Source organism: Antechinus flavipes, chromosome 6, assembly GCF_016432865.1.
Source record: "Antechinus flavipes isolate AdamAnt ecotype Samford, QLD, Australia chromosome 6, AdamAnt_v2, whole genome shotgun sequence".
In the NCBI taxonomy this organism is placed as follows: domain Eukaryota; kingdom Metazoa; phylum Chordata; class Mammalia; order Dasyuromorphia; family Dasyuridae; genus Antechinus; species Antechinus flavipes.
This window is the reverse complement of record NC_067403.1, coordinates 159,240,411-159,261,594: the sequence shown is the minus strand read 5'-3', so window position 1 is coordinate 159,261,594 and position 21,184 is coordinate 159,240,411. Positions and strand designations below refer to the sequence as shown.

Below are 21,184 nucleotides of genomic sequence, written 5' to 3'. Positions count from 1 at the left end.
AAGGGGGATAAGCCAGAATCCTTCCCAGTACAGTTAGTGGTGAAACAAAGATGTCCATTATTATCCCTGTTATTTAATATTGTACTAGAAATATTAGCTATAGCAAGAAGAGAAGAAAAGGAATTAAAGGAATTAGAATAGACGATGAGGAAATAAAACTAACACTCTTTGCAGATGATATGGTATATTTGGAAAATCCTAAAAATGAACTAAAGACTGGTTAAATTATTAATTACTTTAGCGAAGTTGCAGGACATAAAATAAATCTACATAAATTATCGGTGTTTTTATATATTACCAACAAAGTCTACCAACAAGAGAAAGAGACTATAGTCAATACAAAATACTTGAGAATCTGCCTTCCAAGACAAACCCAGGAATAGGTGTGAAGGAAACTACAACCCACTTTTTATACAAAATCAGATTAAACAATTAGAAAAATATTAATATTAATTGTTCACAGGCTGAGTCAGTATAAAAAAAGTCAATTTTAACTAAATTAATCTATTAATTTAATGCCATGCCAATCTGACTATCAAACTATAGGGCTAGAAAAACATATTTATCTGGAAGAGCAAAAGCTTAGGGATATCAGGGGAATCAAAAGAAGGTCTCAGATTGTGTTACAAAGTGGTAATTATCAAAACGATCTGGTACTAGCAAAGAAATAGAGTGATGGATCCATGAATTAGATTCGGTAAACAACATAGTAATGTAATATGATAAACCCAAAGATTCGAACTTTTGGAATAAAAACTCATAATATGATTAAAATTGCTGGAAAAACTGGAGAACAGTATGATAAAAACTATGTATATATCCAGATGAGATCAAGTACATGACTTATTCATAAAGCGTGATAATTAAAAGAGCATGGAATAATTTATCTGTAAGATTTATAGGTAAGGGAAGAATTTAGGACCAAAAAATATGTAGAGAACATTACCAAATATAAAATAGATGATTTTGATTATATAAAATTAAAAAGTTTTTGAACAAACAAAACCAGTGCTAATAAAATTATAAAGAAGGCAGACAAAATTGGGGGGTGGGCAACTGCTGTGGTGTCTCTGAATAAAGCCTCATTTATTAAATACAGAAAGGAGTCAAATTTATAAAAATGCAACTCATTCCTTAATTGATAAGTGGTCAAAAGATATTATTAGCAGGCAATTTTCAGACAAATCAAAGTTGTGTATAGTTATATAAAAGTGTTCTAAATCAAAATTGATTAGAGAAATGCCACGTCATACCTATCAGAGTGGCTAATATGACACAGAAAATGTTAGATATTGTGGAGGTGTTATAGGAAAACTGGAACACTAAAGTACTTTTGGTAAAGTTGTGAAATGATCTAGTCATTTTGGAGAGGAATTTGGAACTATATCCAAAGGGTTATAAAGCAGAGTATACCCTTTGATCCAGCAATACAACTGCTAAATCTATATTCCAAAGACATTCAAAAAAGGGGAAAAGACCTACATGTACAAAAATATTTATAGCAGCTTTTTTTGTAGTGGCTAAGAATTGGAAATCAAAGGCATGCTTATTAATTAATTAAAAAATGTCTAAGCAAGCTGTGATATATTATTGGAATGGAATATTATTATTGTGCTTTGAGAAATGACAAGCAGGATGATTTCAGAAAAACTTGGAAAGACTTTGATGAACTGATGCACAGCGAAGTGAACAGAACCAGGAGAATGTTGTATACTGTAACAGTTAAGTTATTTGATGAAAAACTGAATGGCAGCTATTCTCAGCAGTACAGTGCCCCAAGACAATTCTAAAGGACTAAAGATAAAACATACTATCGTATCTGTTTCCAGAGGAAGAACTAATACTGATTGAATGCAGACGGAAGCATAGTATTTTTTCACTTTCTTGAATCTTTTTGTATAAAATGAGTAATGTGAAATTGTTTTACATAAATGCATGTGTATAATCAATATATGATTGCATATGATCTCAGGGAGGGCATAGAGAACAGAGGGAGGAAGGGATAGAATTTGGACCTTAAAACTTTAACTGTGTGTGTGTGTGTATGTGTGTGTATACACACACACACACACATACATATATGTGTATGTGTTTGTATTTTTATATATATACATACATATATATATACACACACATACATATATGTGTATGTGTTTGTATTTTTATATATATATGTATATATATATACACATATACATATATATGTATAAAACCTCAAGTTTTAACATTTGTTTTTATAAGATTTTGATTTCCATTTTTTCTTCCTTCCTCCTCCCTTACTTTCCTAAGATAGCAATCTAATATAGATTTTGCATGCACAGTCATATCAAATATACTTCCACATTAATTATGTTGTAAAATAAAAATCAAATAAAAGGGAAAAACCATGAGAAAGGGAACATAATATTCTTTGATCTACATTCAGTTTCTATGGTTCTTTTTCTGGATGTGGATAGCATTTTCCATTATGGGAACTTAAAACTTTAAATAAAAAATGTTAAGGAAAAGAAAAAAATTAGAATGGAAATTACTCTTAGCAAATATGTAGTTCTTAAATATTATACTACAATGACAGATCTTGCAGTGGTTGTTGAGATCTGGAGATGTTTTAAGTATCTTTCAAGTCCACAGTGAAATTGGTGGGGGGGTTTGAAGGGGTACAATCTCATTGAAACCCAGAGGAAAGTTTGGTTGAAACTCAAGATAAATGCCAAGAAATTACCAACTATCATTGTAGGAGAAATCTAAAACCAGCAAAAAACTTTAGAGGGACCTTGAAATGTGTGTTTCTGTTGTTGATCCCTCTACATGTGACATAGGCTTCTTGAAGTTTGATGAAATAACACCAGGAAAACAACAACTAATTTTCTATGAAGAAAAAAAATCATATCATTGGTGCAAGACTATATAAATTCTAGAATATTAATGATTGCAAAAAATATTATTAATGAAATTCAATTTTTCATTCAAGACCGTGCCAAAACCAGATAAAAAATAAATCCAGGGGAACTTATATGAACTAGGCATTTTCTTCATACAATGTTTTGTGGTATTGGTATTGTTATTTTCTTAAATTTACTATTCCTGAATTCCTGACTCCACTAAATGATGAACTCTGATAAGTAGGTCGATATGTTGAGAAACATAATTGTTCTTGAATTACAGAAATTCCTAAAGAAATGAACTGTTTTCTCATGATATTTAACCATTCAAAATATCATATCATTATCTAAGATAATGATAAAAATGCTTTAATGGACTTAGAAATTGCCTGATTTCTCTTCCTTGAAAATCTATCAAGACTGATGCTAAGTGAAATGAGCAGAACTAGGAGATCATTATATACCTCAACAATGAAACTGTTGGTGGATGTATTCTGATGGAAGTGGATCTCTTCGATAAAGAGAGCTAATTCAGTTTCAATTGATCAAGGATAGACAGAAGCAGCTACACCCAAAGAAAGAACACTGGGAAATGAATATAAACTGCTTGCATTTTTGTTTTTCTTCCTGGATTATTTATACCTTCTGAATCCAATTCTCCCTGTGCAACAAGAGAACTGTTCGGTTCTGCACACATATATAGTATCTAGGATATATTGTAACATATTCAACATGTAAAGGACTGCTTGCCATCTGGGGGAAGGGCTGGAGGGAGGGAGGAGAAAAGTCGGAACAGAAGTGAATGCAAGGGATAATGCTGTAAAAAATTACCCTGGCATGGATTCTGTCAATAAAAAGTTATTTAAAAAAAAAAAATAAAACAAACATTAAAAAGTAAAAAAAAAAATCTAGACTTGGAAAAGTGGACAGTTCTTCAAAGGTACACTTTTAAAAGTGTATGTTTAGTGGTGTTTTTTTTTTAATGAAGAATTAAGGGATATGTGCCAAAGTCTTTAATAGCAAATCATATGTAGGTGATTACAGCAAAAGGGGAGCATATTGTACTTTAAAACAGTTTTTGAAAAATCTTAAAAGTTCCATGTTTTGTTATTAATTATTTGGTTTTTATGTCAAGTAATTTTCAGAAAAACCACTCTTCCTATGAAAGTAGTTTCTACTGAAAGGAATTATTAGGAAAAACTGAAAGCTATCTGATAAAAATTAATTTTAGACCAAGATTTTTATTTATTTATTTATTTTTGCTGAGGTGATTTAGCTTAAGTGACTTGACCAGGGTCACACAGCTAGGGAGTATTAAGTGTCTGTGACCAGATTTGAAATCAGGTCCTCCTGAATTCAGGGCTGGTGCTCTATCCACTGTGCCACCTAGTTGCCCCAAAACCAACATTCTTAAACTGTAGTGAATTCAACAAATATTCTGCATATTAAAGGTGATACCATAAAAAAATTTAAATGAATCAAAACAAAAATCAAAGATCAAAAAAGGTTAATTTCAGAAAAAAAGAAAAACCTTATTTTCGTATCCTTTATTTTAAAATTATCTTCATATCCCTTCATCCTATTTACAGAAAGCCACTTCTCATAACAATGCTTAAAATAGAATTGGGACTGGGAGGGACAAGTTCAGCAAAACCAATAAACTCCTCAACCTTGTTCGGCATATAGAAGTTTTTATTCTATCAACCAATCAGTATTATAAATTCCAATCCCTAAAAAGTTTTTTTTTAATCATCAGTATCCAATGTTTATATAGTCTTTCCAATAATGCAAATATTTGCTTTATAGTAACAGCATTTTCTTACTTTTTGTCTGAGGCAAAACTTGGCTATCAATTATGCTATCTTCAGTTTTGTTCTTTTATTTATGTTGTTATTAAATATATTGTTTTCTAGGATCTACTTATTTCACATTGTGTCATTTCATGTATCTCTTCCCAGTATACTCTCAATTCTTACAGCACAATATTTATAAAGCAGTTCCCTAGTGATGGGGAATTTTTCTCTCTTATCTGAGATATAAGATATTTTGTTTGCCAAAACAAAAAGTGTCATTACAAATAGTTTTGTACAATTGATATTTTATGGGAATGGGGGGGGGGGAATGGAGGAAGGGCAGCGGTATCAATTCTTAAGGCATACAGATGAAAATATTTAATTTTGATTATTTTTCTAAAATACTACACCCACATATCTGTGTTCTCATTGTTTCATGAGTTCTTAACAATAATTTAAATTCTAAGATTTTATGTCTATCCATCTTGTGTGACTTTTATCCATGTTTGTCCAAAATTTTACTATGTGGATTCTCCCCATATGCCAAAGACCTTTATCTCTTTTTCCTGCTAAAAACTCTCTGGCTACCCACCTGTTATTTGTTATTTTTGTGATTTTGGTTATTTAAAATTGCAAAACTTTAGAAAAAAGTAATGTAACTGGGACAAGAACCAGTAAGTTGTTGCCTGGAAAGAAATTTTAGTAAATTCTCTGATATGGGTCTAATATTGGAACTATATTGGCAGCTAATAGTAATAAATTACTGAAAAGCATTTCCCATTTGATAAATGGTCAAAGATATAAACAAATAGTTTTCAAAAGAAGTTAAACAGAATCTGGAAAATAGTACACATTGTTTATATTAATTTACTATGAAAGTATAATAACCAAGCTTGGTTCCAAAGAGGATAAATTAAAATACTTTCTTTCTTTTGGAATTTGTGAAGAAGAAGAAAGGTCTTTGGGAACATTATCAATAGCATTTTTGATATATTCATTATTTTCACTGAACTGTGTCTCTCTCTTCTTCCTTTGTCTCTGCCTCTGTCTTTCTGTCTCTCTCTCTCTCCCCCTTCCCTCCATTCTCCTCTTCTTTCTCCTCTTCCTCATAATACTAAGGGATGGCTCCTTCGGGAGGCCAGCAAGCCAGAGACAGATTTTTGCTTATGAAAAGCAGATAGATTATCCTGGTATTCACCAAACTAAATTGATGTGACTGATTCTGATTAATGGACCAAAAAAACCCAAATATTCAGAAATGTAAAAATTGTCCTAAACTTTACATTAAATACCAACACAAGATTAGACTTTGCATTTTCATATTGATAGGATTGTTCTAATACTACAGTGCACAACAGTATTTCAACTTCAGTCGTCTAATACTAAAGACAATGATTTAATTCTTGTCCTGTTTTTCTATACAAGCTCTTTACAAGATTATCCTTTTAAAGGAATTGTGTTTTATTCATTATTTCATATGCTCAAATTCGTTCCCTTTCCACTCTTCCCTCTCTCTGTTGCAAGTACCACTAATCTTTATTATCCGGGTTTAAAACCTTGCTGTTCTTCTTATTCTCTAATCTTCCCTCATCCAGTATACCTATTCAGATGACAAATTATATTGTTTCTACATATATTCATATATGTATATGTGTCTCTATATATGTGTGTATGTATATCTTTAATGTCTATCATCTTTTCTATACTATTATGGTTATCCCCATAATTTAGGCACTCAACCAGCTCTCACTAGAACCATTATAGTAGTTATCTAAATAGCCTTCAGACTTCTAGTTTCTCTCCTTTTCGGTTTCTCTTCTCTGTAGCTGCCAAAGTTATTTTCCTAAAGTTCATGTTTGATTATGTCACTCCATTATTCATTAAACTTTACTGGTTTCCCATTATTTCTAGGATCAAATATATATTGCTTTGTTTAGCTTTTAAGAAGTTTTCATTGATGTTACTTGTTTTTTACATGACTCCTTCTTATATAACAACATTGTTTATTTTTTTTTGTTTGTCTCTGTCTAATAAAAAAGAGTTCTTTATTTTTAAAACATATACATAGATAATTTTCAATATTCATCTTTGTAAAATCTTGTTTTCCAAATTTTTTTTCTTTCCTTTCCCCTAACCCCCTTCTCTAGATGACAAGTAATCCAATATTATAACTATTTTTTGAAATTAAAAAAAAATGAAGTATGTACCAAATGAAGAAAAAAATAACATTAAAAAAATCCTAAAAACAGGATCAGTGAACTATATTCATGGATGTCTTCCACTTCTGCAAAGGGAATGGGAGTGTAGTGGGATTGTATCATTTAGTATTCATTTAGTATGTTGCTTTTTTTATCTCTGCTTTCTTTATTCTACTTCTTGTAGTTGTTTAAATGCATGTTTGTATTTTATCATAATGAACATTTCTTACAGCACAGTTATTTTCTTTAATATTCATGTGCCATAATTTTTTGACCAGTCTTCAATAAGTAGGTTATCTCCTTTGTTACTTTGTTTCTTTATTTTTCTTTTTTCTTATTTTTTGCTAGAAAATAATGGTTTAAGTATTTTGATGTATATAGACTTTTTTTTTTCATTTTCTGGACATTTTAATCATTTATTGGCATTCGTTCAAAATTGCTTTCCAGTATTCTGATTCACAGTTCCACCAACAATGCATTTGTATGCCTATTTTTCCCACAACCACTCCAATATTGGCTATCTTTGTCTTTTGTCATCTTTGCACGGTGAGAGGTAAAATTCAAATTGTTTTGACCTGCATTTCACTTATTAGGTATTCAGAAGGGTTTTTTCCCAATGGAAAATTCCTGTGTCATATGTAAATAATATGTGTATGTTGCTTACCAAACACTCATAAAAGAAATCTGATGCAATTTTCCCCCATTCAGCTGCTTCTCTTATCTCAACTGTATTGATTTTGTTTGTGCAGAAATTTTTAGTTTCATGTAAACCAAATTATCTGTTTTGACTTTTGTAATTGCCTCTTTCATCCTTTGTGTGATTAATACTGTATCTCTTTCCTATAGCGGATGATCTGATTTAATAATTTTTTATAATACTAAGATTACATATTCATTTAGAATGTATTATGGAATATGCCATAGCTTATTAGTCCAAGCTTAATTTTATTCATTTAGAATGTATTATGGAATATGCCACAGCTTTATTAGTCCAAGCTTAATTTATGCTAGATTGTTTTCCAGTTTTTATCAAATAGGGATTAATTTATGTTTTGAGTTTGTTGAATATTGAGTTCCATTATTTCTTATTCACTTTTGCCTAATCTGTTTTATTCATCTACCTTTCTTTTATTAATCAATACCAGTTGGTTTGATGACTACTGTTTTGTTATATAATTTGGAGTCAAGATGTGCTTTTGCATTTTTGCTCCACTTATTATTTCTCTTGATATTTTAGATCTCTTATATTTTCAAATAAATTTTATTAGTTTATTTCTAAAGTATTCCTTTCTAAATTTGATTCTATAGTATTTTGTGTATTTTGGCAGATTTATCCCCAGATATTGTTTGCTTTATATCTTTTAAAAGTATATTTTATTGCTATCTTTTGTTTTTTAACTAATTTTATTTTCCAGTTTATACATAGCCTCTTCATAGATAGTATTTTGTAAATATCTGGAGTGGAATTTCCCTTTCTATTTTTTTTTAGTTTTTGCTTTTTTTGTAAAAATACTCTTGATTTTTAACAGTATACCTATTGTAATGTTCCCATTTATAGGACAGATGGGACCCTCTCTCATACCCATTCTTCTGTAGGTCTTGTTCTTTAGAAATCACAGAAGTAATTTTTCCTTTACTTTTTAATCCTTCACCTGGTATACCACTTCATTTTAATCCTTTTAATATGTTGGTTATGGTATATCACATATTTCCCTCTATTTTCTTCCTTCTCTCCCCTGGAACAACTTTCAGTGCTTTTCCATATTGTAATTTAGTGTCACCAAAAACATTGATTTACCTATCAGGTATTGAGAAGTTTAACCCATGATGTTTCAAGCCTATTCTCCACAATTGTTTCTTTTTCATTTTTACTCTTGTCTTCTAAAAAGAGTGAAAATGCTTTCCCACTTATTTATATCCTAATAGAAAAAATTTTCTCAATATTCCTATTATTATTTTGTTTTTGTTAACTGATTAGATGTCTTTCTCTTTTTCTCTTTCTGGGTATTTGATTTCCTTATTTGTGCTTTTTTTCAGTGCTGTATTTGTTTACTCTTCTGCATTTTTGTTGTCTAAAATGTTTCCAAGTAAAATATTTTGTCTGCGTCAAAAGCCTCTTTTAATTTTAATTCTTTGTTTTTTGTAACACATTCTCTCCTGTGGTATTTCATGGTCCTAAGTAGTCTTGAATCATTTTGTAATTTCCTTTTCTTATATTTGAAAGTCTTTCTCCTGGTCACTTTCTTGTTTGCTTTAAGAATTGTTCAATTTAACCACTATGTTTCTTGGAGTTTGCATCACATGCTATTTTTTTTTCTTCTGAAAGGGTTGTGTGTGTGTGCGTGTGTTTTGTCTTCTGTGTTAAGAAGTGAATAATTTTCTCATTGTTTCTTGCATTGTGATTTTTTTTTTTTTTAAACTTTATATGGTCTTCTGGGAGACCAATGATCAATGTATGTTTCTTGCACAGACCTCATGTTTTTGACATTACTGATTTTTGTTTTTCTCCTTTTAGATTGTTCTCACTTTTGTATTGCATTTCTGGTCAGTTCTTCCCTACCTCTCACCCCTTTCTTTGGCGATATATGTCACTGTAGATTAAAAGTTTTCTGTTCTGTTCATTATGTTTTCTCTGCATGTGCAAAATTTTGCTTTCAGAATTCATATTTCTCTTTTAAACCATTCAGAAACATCATGTTGTAGTTCCAGGCTCATTTGGAAATTCCCCAGATCATCTGCTTGATGGAGGGTTGAATCATTTTTCTTTGTTTTACAGTATTTAATTATAGTTATCTGAATTTCTTTAGCTGAACTTAAGACTATATTCTCTCCTAAGGTTTTTACCTAATTTTTCTTCCTTTCAAGATATTTGATCATTTTAGCCTTTTTTTTTGTTCTATTCCCCTATCCCTCATGCACTGAATCCTTTCCCTTTATTGAGAGTTTCCCTGAGTCTGAACCTGAAAGCTTCCTAAGCCTCTTCCTATTCTAGGAAGTTCCCAGTTTGCCATATTCCATTTCTACCCCAGGTGCAGTGTGAAGGGACAGGAGATCCTGGCCCTTTCCTCATACCTGCAGGAGTTCCATACATGCTGTGCCTTGCTCTAGTTCCCCCCTTTCTCTGCTCTCTCTGGATAATCTATTGCAGCAAATTATTTTTGGCTCTGTGGCCAGAACCATTTGGTTCATACTCCAGGAAAATAGGTGGATGATCTTGGGGTCTTCATGTGTTCATCAGTTGGCTTGTATAGCTAGTGCTGGTGGGGGGATTACGTGTGTGTGTGTTTGTGTGTGTGTGTGTGTGTGTAGAGGTGGTGGTGGGTACTATACTAGCACATTGCAGTTAGCGATTAGACTTGTTTGCTTTTAGATGGTCAGTTTTTGCCTTATTATGGCTCTTGTTCCAGATTGATAATCTCTGAAATAGTTTTTGTCCCTTATTCCCAATTCCTATTTTGTAGCGATTTGAGAAGTCATAAAGAGTGCAGAAAGTGTCCACAACTCTTCTTGCTTTCCACATGACCCAAAAGTGCCTCCTTGTGACTTTTTAAAGTCCTTCCTGAGCCACTTTCCCAACCCTTCCCAAACTTTTTACTCCAGCCATCCTGTTCTTCCTTCCCTCTCTGTACCTTTGAATTTCCTCCTCCTTGCCTATAGGGCACTATCACTTTGGATCCTCTTATAATTTCTTGTGTGCTTCAAAATTCTGCTCAAGTTCTACCCAGTTCTCACCCTCAAGTGCTCCTCCCATATTCCCTTAGATTATCTCATTATTTTTGATGTATGGGTTGTCTCCTTTGATAGAATATATGTTCTTTCAGTGTGGGGATTATTAATTTAATTTTTGTCTTTATATCCTCAGCACTAAACATAATGCTTGACACATTGCATGTGCTTCACAGATGCTTTTTCACTGATCAGTTTCATCTGATATCAGAAATACACAGTACAAATGGGGAATCTGGATAGGCTTCTTGTTAGAATGAGAATGAGCACTATCTTATGAATTATCACCTAAACTTAATACATCACTTTAAAGCCTTGTTGAAGTCATGCATGAAATTTGAGAAGTTTATTATAAGCATGTGGAGACATCATAGTAAAGGTTTTTATGGAACTAGAAACAAAAAACCATAATGATATTTGATTTTGTAAGAATGATATAGTGGAATGCTTTTGTGTTTCTGCACCAGCATGCTCTGGACCTTCAGCTTGCCGTGGCAAATATTTTGCAATCCCTGGTACATACAGAGAGAAACCAACAAGTAATGTGTGAAGCAGGGCTTCATGCACGCCTTTTACAAAGATGCAGTGCTGCACTAGCTGATGAAGACCACTCCCTGCACCCACCCCTCCAGAGAATGTTTGAAAGGCTAGCTTCTCAGGCACTGGAGCCCATCGTGCTGAGGTCAGTGACTTCTCTTTTTCATATTTGAATGGTATTAGCAATGATACCAATTCACTTATTCTTCAAGACAAAAGTTAGGGATAGGGTTATAACCTGGACCTGTGACCTCATTGAGATAGACAGCTCCTATTGATACAGCTCAATGCCTTTTGTGCAACTTAGTCATAGAGAGAAATCATCTGTAGTTTAAATGACTTGCTTAAGAGTCCCAGATCCAGTGTGAGTTTGATGTGGTACTTGAACTTTGGTCTTCCTGTCCTTGAGTCTAGACCTCTGTCTACTATGCTGTATTGCTTCTGGGGCCAAAACATAGTGAAGAGAAATGCTCACCGCTTAAGACTGGCTGTTCATCAGCTAATGGACATAATTTTGTGTTGTTTATTTTTCATTTCCCTAACAACTTATTATTTGTCAGTGTCTCCAAAGCTTAAAACCCTGCAAATATGAGCAAGCTTATGGATTTTTTGAGAATCAACCTCACTGAGTTTGGAAAGGTTCTTCAGCATGTTGACTGAATTGATGAGAAAGGCTTTTGCCATAATGACTCTTAAAGACTATTTCCTCTGGAGAAAGGTGACAGAGAGAGAAGTAGCTACACTGAGAAAATTAGGTTGTCGTTATTGAAGTAATAAGATAGCCTGGAATTAGAGCATTCTTAGAGCAATATCTATTCTTTTCATTGAACATAACTTCTTTCTCTTAAAATCCATATTTTTTTCCATACAACACTCTCCAAATCCAAACATTGCTTTCATTTTCAGTGATGGGTTAAGTAATATTCACAGAAACTTTGGTGCTGGCATTAAATCTTGGTCTCTCTTCTTTTGTGGTTGTCATAATGATAGTTATAAAGAGGTGGTCCAACCATCCTCTATTTATTTGTTTGGTTATTTATTTAAAGCTTTTTATTTATAAAACATATGCATGGGTAGTTTTTTAACATTTACCCTTGCAAAGCCTTCTGTTCCAAATTATCTCCTTCTTCCCTTCCCTAGATGGCAAGTAGTCCAATACATGTTAAATATATGTTAAACCCGGTATATGTATACATACATACAAAGCTGCTGTGCTTTGTTTTTTGCTAGCCTAATACTATTAAAGTTCAAAAATCACTTTATAAATCTTAGATCTCTAAATCTGGGCCAAGGTTGAAGACTTGTTAGTGTTACACAGAAAACCCTGGATTGTAAGTGTAATGGTAATGTGATCACAACTCTTTGATCACACAGCTAACATTTATGTTATGTTTTAAGATTTTCAAGATTCTTTACCTCATTTTATTCACATAATATCCCTACAAGTTCTGTTATTATCCCCATTTTACAGGTGAAGGAACTGAGGCAGGCAGAGGTTTGGTGACTTGCCCAGGATCACACAGTTAATAAGTATCTCAGGAGGGATTTATACTGTCTTCCTGACTCTAGATGCAGCGTTCTGGGTACTAGTGGAGCTACCTTGCTACTTGTTATAGAAAGTAATAGACCCTGTTATGATGTTTGAAGACCTTCTTCCATTGAGCTAGATAGAATTTGTGGGAGACTAGCCACTCTTCACTGGGGGAGTCTTGTGAGATTCTTTAAAGAGGAAGCACTGTGATCCTGTAAAACGGTGGGGAGTTTCTAGGAGATGCCGCATTGTGTGTGTACTTTCTTAAATTATATTTCACAAGTCTCGGCCGATGTCCTTAACTTTAATAGTGAGTCAGTAGACACAATCAAAGTAAAGGCATTTACTGAAATACAGTGTCATAAGAAAAATAGTGACAATTCACCACTTTTCCATATTCTCCCACAATTATACACAGGGCTAATAAGAGTAATGGGAAGACAAATAGAGTGCAGTAGAATGCTAGCACTCATCTAGAAAATTCCAACCTTCTATACTACATGGCCAGATGTTTTGTTTTTGTATCAGGTCATTCAGCTTGGCTCCCTGGGCCTATTCCTCTCTACTCCTTACCTTCCAATATACACTTCTTTACGGAACATCACTCCATTCTTGATAGCTGTGTCTTCCTTTGATTGATTCCCTAGGGAAAAATATCTTGCTTCTTGACCAGTTACCAGGAATGTGTTTAATCTTTGAACCAGCCAGTGACTATAATTCTATCTAGGCTGAATAAAAAAGTCTCACAATTAATAATGGGAACACAGCCTAGACACTTATGGGCAGTTTCTTTAACATCGTAATACCTCGTTATTTCTGCATCATGAGTAATTTTATTAGAACTAAGAGGGAAATTATTTGATCAAGAGTATTTTGGTCAATTCCCTGCTACTAAATCAATCAGTAAATAAATACTTACTAAACCATATTTTATACCAGGTGTTCTGCTAGCGATTGAGAATATAAAAAAAGACAAAAAGTTTCCCAATTCTTTGTGTGTGTGTGTGTCTCTTTATTATCATAACATCTCTATAGAGATGTATGTATGTATGTATGTGAGTGACCTGAATAAAGTTACAGCAGTGGAAACAGAAGAAGCTGTCAGACATGTAGGAGGCATTAGAGCAAGTGAAGAGTGTCACAAAAACTTAGATCGATGGTAGTTGCTAAGAGTTGAAAATGATGAAAACTTTGAAAAGGCCATTAAATCTGGCAGTTAAGAGAGCATTGTTGAATTTGGAGGAGCAGTCGCAGTTTGACACTGAGTTTGGAAACCAAATAGCAGAGGGATTAGAAGTAAACAAGAAAGGTGAGATTCGTGGTGCATGTAGAGAGATTTTCTTCTCTTGGCAATAGGAAAGGCCAATTCTTTGTGAGAAATAGGAGTAAAGGAGGAGATAGTGAGGTCAAGACATCTAAATAATGTCAGATGAGAACTTGGATCTCTTAGGTTGAGAATTAGAAAGAGTGAGATGGGAGGCTTGAAGAGGGATGAACAGATTTGTAATGTGGCAAATGGGGTAGTAAATAATGAGGAAGGTGCAAAAAATTTACCTTTTTATGATAAGGGCCTAGCTGAGATTATATGACATAATTTTGTAGTACATCTAAGTTATGTTTCCACAAGTAACATATAAAACATATGTAAACTAGATAGATGGAGGAATTAGTTCAGGACTAGGATTTGGCAATGGATATAAAGTTGAACTGATTCACCAAAGTATCTAAATAGGGAAAGAAGGACAGCGTAGTCAGTGCTGAGGTATTTATTTGGCTCAGAGGTTGTAGCAATGATGAAGAATAGGGTGAAGGGTTAATAAGTCATAAAGTAAGATAAAATGACAAAAATTATTAAAAGAAAAGAAACAAGTGACATTTTTTTTTGTTTCTATAGATTTTTACAAAAGGATTGAATCCTCAGAATGGAGTAGACTTACGCACAATTCAGAAATTCTATGCAAAGTAGTTATAAATTATATAATTTCAGCAATTCATTTTGGTGCAATGGATAGAGTGCTGAGCCTGAAGTCTGGAAAACTCATCTTCCTAAATTCCAATCTGGCCTCAGATGCTTATTAGGACTGTGACACTTAATCCTGTTTGCCTCAGTTTCCTCATCTGTAAAATGAACTAGAGAAAGAAATAATATACCATTCCAGTATTTTTGCCTTTCTTGATCCCAAAATGTGGTCACAAAGAATCAGACATGACTGATATGACTGAACAACAATTTTAGCAACTGTTGAAAAGGAATTTTTTGTACATAGCCATGCTTACTAAAAGAAGTACTCTTAATATAGCAGAATAATATAGCAGAAAAAATTGAAAAGGGTCCTATGTAAGATAGCCTTTTTAGAGTACTTTGCTATTTATAAACATTATTTTTCATTTTGATTTTATGATATTACTTACGTGAAAAAAGTGAGAAACGAGAAGTGTAAAGAACTGGCAAAACATCGTCTGAGAAACCTATGTGGGATTAACAACAAATATGAAAAATTCAAAGTAATAACCCATTTAGTGGTAGACAGTGAGGTGTCACAATAGCTCTGGGTGTGGAGTCAGGAAGACTTTGAATTCAAATTCTGCTTCAGATACTAGCTTTGTGATCCAAGTCAAATCATTTAATCTGTCTTCCTCAGTTTCCTTAACTATAAAATGAAGATGATAACACCAACTTTCCAGGACTGTTTTGAGGATTAGTAAGATACTGTTTGTAAAACTCCCAGCACAGTTACTGACACATAGTAGACAATAAATAATTGTTTCCTTCCCTCTTTCAGAGAAATTTCTAGAAACTTGAATGAACTGTTGTGAAGAAAATAGAAATGAAATAATGAGTTCATTTGTGTAAAAGAAAACAAGAATGAAAGCCCTAGGAGAATTCAGATTAATTTAATGACTAATATTGATTCTAAAGCATTTATGATAAAATATAGTTTTCTTTTTGATAGAGAAACATTGAACCACACATGCATGATAATGTTTCTATTGTGAGACTTTCTGGACATGTCTTTCTATTTTGGTACAAGAGACAATTCTGTAAGGCCTAGAGTTATTGGAAAGTAACTACTATAAAAACAAACATATCAATAAAACTTTAAAAGAGAACATAGGAGCTATGATTAACATAAGTTATATTATTTACATATTTATGTTGTGAATACCTAATTTTTTTCCCATAGCATTGTTACTAAACTTCCATTTAATTGATTCTCTTTATTAGGGAATTTTTACGTTTGGCAAATCCTTTAAATTGTGGTGCCTGGGATAAAAAACTTTTAAAACAGTATCGCATTCACAAACCCAGTTCATTAAGTTTTGAACCAGAGATGAGAGGTAAGTGGAATCTAACTTCTCTCTTTTACATTCTAAATATCATTTTGTCACAATTTGCCTGGATATGTTGAATGTCTATAATTGGTTGGTAGGAAAATTCTTAAATAGGTCATTTTTGTGGCTTTATTGAAATAAAAAGAGTTATGTCTAAATGAGATATTTCCAGGTTATTAGAAATAGGATGTCTCAGCAATAAAATAAAAATTCCCTAATGTTTGAAATAAGATGTCTTGGTTGGTTATTCTCATGGCTGTAATATACTCAGAAATAAGTCTTTGATGTTCTCTAACTTAGACTTTTGTTAGTAACATTGTCATACTTTTGGGTAATACTAATGCAAGGAGTATTTAGTATATATACTATAGCAATTTTTTTTCTATTACCACTACCTTCTGGAGTTTCCTACCTGCTCATTATGGAAAAAACCCTTCATATTTCTTGTGAATATTTGAGTTTAATTAAATGGAAACCATTTCTGTCATGCTGACAGAGTAGTCATCTCATTGTCTATATTAAAATTTTATTTTTAGGGCCATTAATAATCAGAATGAATTTAAAATGAAACCTGCTGCAATTAAAATCTTAATTATTTTAAGGAATTAAAATTAATGTAGATAATAAAATAGAAAGGAATAACATTGTCATTATAGGAAATCACAATTCTTTGTTTTCCTTTGTATTTTGTGGAAATTACTAGCCTCAGCAACTAGTATTATTTGTATTTTTATAAACTTTGTGATTTAGTAGGAAAGTGTGGAAGATAGGAGTAAAATGTATTATAAAACACTATAATTTTAACTGCTATTATTCTTATTTTTATAGTTGCACATTTACTAATATCTGTTATCCAAGGATTTTTGTTTTATTTATATTTGAATTCCATTTCTCCTATCAAAACTGCTATTTATCCAGTATGAAGTCATTTTATTTAAAAAAAAAAAAATGTTTAGCTGCTTTAAAAAAAATCTTTAAAAATTAGTTTAGAAATACAAACATGTAATAATCTCATTTTTATGATACTGATATTTTAAGATATGACTTCTGACAATGGATACCATTGCCTTTATGCAAGAAATTGAAATTTCAGATGCTTGAACTAATTGTATTTTATTTATAAAAGCATAAGAAAACGTGTATATTTTTTTACTTTAACAAATATGTTAATAATTAAATGTTAACAAAAATACTTAACTCCATGTTTTAAATCCCATTAGTTCGATGAAAAGAAGACTATATATAATAAGGAATAAAATTTCTATTTTTCTTCTAAGTGACAATTTTAGTAAGAATAATAGATTAGGTAATAAAACATTAGGTTTTAATCACTTTTCAACCTACTTCCAGTTCAAAAATCTTTAAAAGTATAAAAATGAATAGAAATCTAATTTTTTCTATCTTCAAAAAGAATGTATAAACATTTTTACAGAGTAAGAGAGCATAATATTTTAAGTAGCACACATATATGATTATAACACTAAAACTTAGTAGCAAGTTTATACAAAGAGAGAATTGTATAGTGAAAAGAATGCTAAAATTGGAAATAGGGCATAGGTAAAAATCCATTTTCTACTCTTTGCTACCCTTGGCAAGTCATTTGGCTTTTGAAGTTGATTTAAAAAAAAAAAAAAAAAACTAAAGCCACAAAAAAGTCGAAAATGTGGAACTCAAAATTTTTAAAAAATTAATGTTAAATTGTTTTTACTTGTAATTGGAAAATATTTAATAAACTAAAGAAAAATCTATTAAAAAGAAAAAAAACACATTCTTTCCTTATAGGTAGTATGGTCATATCTGTTGAAGGACTGGGATCTGATAATGTATTTAGTTTACATGAAGATAACCACTATCGGATAAGCAAGAGTTTAGTAAAATCTGCAGAAGGAAGCACTGTACCCCTGACTAGAGTTAAGTGTTTAGTGTCAATGACAACCCCACATGATATCAGGCTGCATGGATCATCAGTTACTCCCGCTTTTGTTGAATTTGACACATCTCTTGAAGGATTTGGGTAAGTACTTGACCTATTTAAGTTCCATCATCTTCTATAATCTCATATATATATATATATATATATATATATATATTATATATATATATGTCATAGTCATTTAGTCAGAAAGAACATGGCATAGTAGTTAAAGTGCTGAACCTGGAGTCATGAAAACTTCACATTCAGTTTCCTATATTTATAAGCTATTTAATCTGTTTGAACTTCAGTTTTTCCATCTATAAAAAGAAGGGAGCAGATATCTGAGATCTTTTTCTGCTGTAAATCTCTAATCTTCTGATTTGTTTCATGACCAAAGTATTTGTCATCAGATAACTAACTTGTTGGTGATGAACCTCCCCAAACCTAGGCTATCTCTCAAACAATAGAAACAGTTTGTGGTCAGAACCCTACTGAAAGCCTTCCCAGATTTGTAGAATGTGATAGAGATTGTATTTCATTGACTTTGCCCTCAGAACCGGAGTCATTGCCATGCCACAATAAGACTTCAGAATAGAATTTGTGCTGTTTCAAGACTTCATAATTTCATGAATTGGAGTCTTTCCTCAAGCACTCAGATCACAAGAAAGCCCTTTCTTCTTCAGTATGTGGTTCTTCTGAGTTGTGGGCTGAAAAGTTTATGACTCGGTGTCTCACTTTGTGATAAGCTTCTCTAGGCTATATCTACAATATTTATATAGCCTTTTGGAAGCCAGGGTCAACATCCCACAAAGTGGTGGGCAGGCTGTTAATTTTGGACAATTTCATTATATAAAATTGTCATTAGCTGGGAAATAGAAAACCAATGATGAGATAGAAGAAAATATACTTCTATTTAATGTATTTGTTTCTTCTCTTTTGATAGTTGCTTGTTCCTACCTAGTTTGGCACCTCATAATGCGCCTACAAATAATGCTGCTACAACAGGTCTTACTGATGGAACTGTAATCAGTGGAATTGGAACTGGTAAATACTATTTATTGCATTTTCCATTGTATCATCCAGAAATATATGTAAATATATATAAATCTCTCTCTCTTTCCCCCACACCCTAAATAAATATATATTTCTTCTACCCCCTCCAGGTGAAAGATTCTTCCCTCCTCCATCTGGGTTAAGTTACTCAAGCTGGTTTTGTATTGAACATTTTAGTTCATCTCCAAATAACCACCCAGTCAGACTTTTGACCCTTGTGCGGCGAGCAAATTCTTCTGAGCAACATTATGTGTGCCTTGCTATAGTGCTATCAGCAAAAGATCGGTCCCTGATTGTTTCTACTAAAGAGGAACTCCTCCAGAATTATGGTAAGTTTTTACTTTTCCTTTGAGTACTGGGGGAAAATAAAGTAATTTCTGTTGAGTGGAACTTTTAATCCTTGAGAAGATTAAAGTTGGGTTTCATCATTCAAAAGAAAGTGATTCAGTTTTCTGGCTTAGTGTTGTATACTGTCCAAGATTCATAAACATACAACAGTGAGGTCAGCACAGTGGCTATGTAGAACTTCAGTTTGGTAGGGAGTCTAATACTTCATCTTTTCTACACTTTCTTTTGGACTCTCCCCGATGCTAATCTAGCTCCAGCAATGAATGCATCAACTTCCTCATCTATGTATACATCCCTGGAAATATACTGCCAACATAAGTGAACTTACAACATTGAAAATGTCCCCATTTTCTGAAATGAATGTTTTCTTGTATGGATGATTCAATACTAACTGGTAGAGAACCTGTCATCTTTTTGGCGATTGTTGGCCAAAATTAACACAAATAGCAGAAAATTGATGTATATTCTGTTTTATCTCAGCCTCAGAGGCATTCTCAACAAACCATAATCAACCAATGCTGAAGCCATTGACTGTTTACCTCATATTGAAATCAGCCCCTGTCTAGTCAAATTCTAACTGAAGAAAAGGTTTTGAATGCCATTAGGCATCTCTCCTATGGCAAAACACCTAGATCTGCTTCTATTCCAGTAGAGATCTGTGAGGCAAGGAAGCCACTATTCATGAAAGCTGACTGAATTCTCCCAGGTTTTATGATAAGAGAAAGTTCAAGGCTGCCTCCATCTCTATAAAGAAAAAGCAAATTGGTTGTCCCGTGACAGTCTTGGCGGGGAGGAAGGACGAACCGTCATTGCGCACGGAATTCTTGCTAGGGTCCTCCTTAACAGGTTGTTCCTTTGGGTGTTTGATCTTTTACCTGAGAGCCAGTCTAGATTCAGAACAGCCCAAGGAAAGGATGATAGGTAGTATGCAGCCAAACAACTCCAGGAGAAATACCAGGAGCAGTCATCCATCTGACCCAAGCCTTGATATTGCCAGTAGTGAGGATGTGGAAGGTCATGGTAAAATTTGATTGCTTGGAAAAGTTCACCAACATTTTCCACCTGTTCTACTACAGCATGCTTGCTCAGGTTTTGAATAAAAAATGGTGCTCTTGCACTTTTCCAGTCCCTAAAGGAGTGAAACAGAGCTGTGTGCTTGTTCCCATGTGCTTAGCATGATGTTTTTGGCCTCCATCAACAAGGACCAAAATAGCATCAAGGTCAGCTATCATACTGATAGTAAACTATTTGAAAAAAGCTACAAGCCAAAACTAAAGTGGAAGGAGAGTTGGTGTGTGACTGTTTCTTCAAACAGACCAACCAGGATGAGGAAGGGCCTTGAATTTGTAATATATGAAGATTATGTGAGGGAACTGAGCATGTTTTGCTTTACCAGCATTTCCCTGATATAGTTTCTTTACCCACATCGCCATATGAAGATGATGTTCAGGCTCCTTCTCCTTTCCTAATGCATAGGAATTACTTTCCCTAAAAGGTGACCAAACTGACCACAAGATTTTATTAGCCCTAGCTTCCTCAGAATAGCTTCTTCATTACCTAAAAGCATTGTCCAGAGTCCCATAATCAGGGTATCTCAGACTTGGTGAATTTCTGAAAACGTGCCATCCCTTTCACCTTATTCTTCCCTAATGACTAGATGCTTTTCCACCTAGAAACAAAGGCAAGCCACATCCCAGAGAAGCTGTGTCCCTGTCACGTTGTTGTACATTCTTGCTGTGTTTGTACAAAGTAAATCTCCTTCTTTTGTAACTTTTCATTTCATAACAATATGAAAACAGACTGCTGGTGTTAAGACGGCTTTCAACAAATCTAAAGAAAATTAGACCAAGAACGTGACAGTATTGCTG

At 33.0% G+C, this 21,184-nt stretch overlaps 1 protein-coding gene across 1 annotated transcript in view; it reads left to right on the top strand.

The window, feature by feature from the left end:
• WDFY3 (WD repeat and FYVE domain containing 3) overlaps positions 1–21,184 on the top strand; it is a 316,134-nt gene that overhangs the window by 168,755 nt on the left and 126,195 nt on the right. Inside the window, exons 15-19 of the mRNA XM_051965853.1 lie at positions 11,067–11,281; positions 15,894–16,006; positions 17,783–18,014; positions 18,859–18,959; positions 19,079–19,297. Of these exons, the coding sequence (XP_051821813.1) occupies positions 11,067–11,281; positions 15,894–16,006; positions 17,783–18,014; positions 18,859–18,959; positions 19,079–19,297 (880 nt within the window). The remainder of the gene's footprint in view (positions 1–11,066; positions 11,282–15,893; positions 16,007–17,782; positions 18,015–18,858; positions 18,960–19,078; positions 19,298–21,184) is intronic.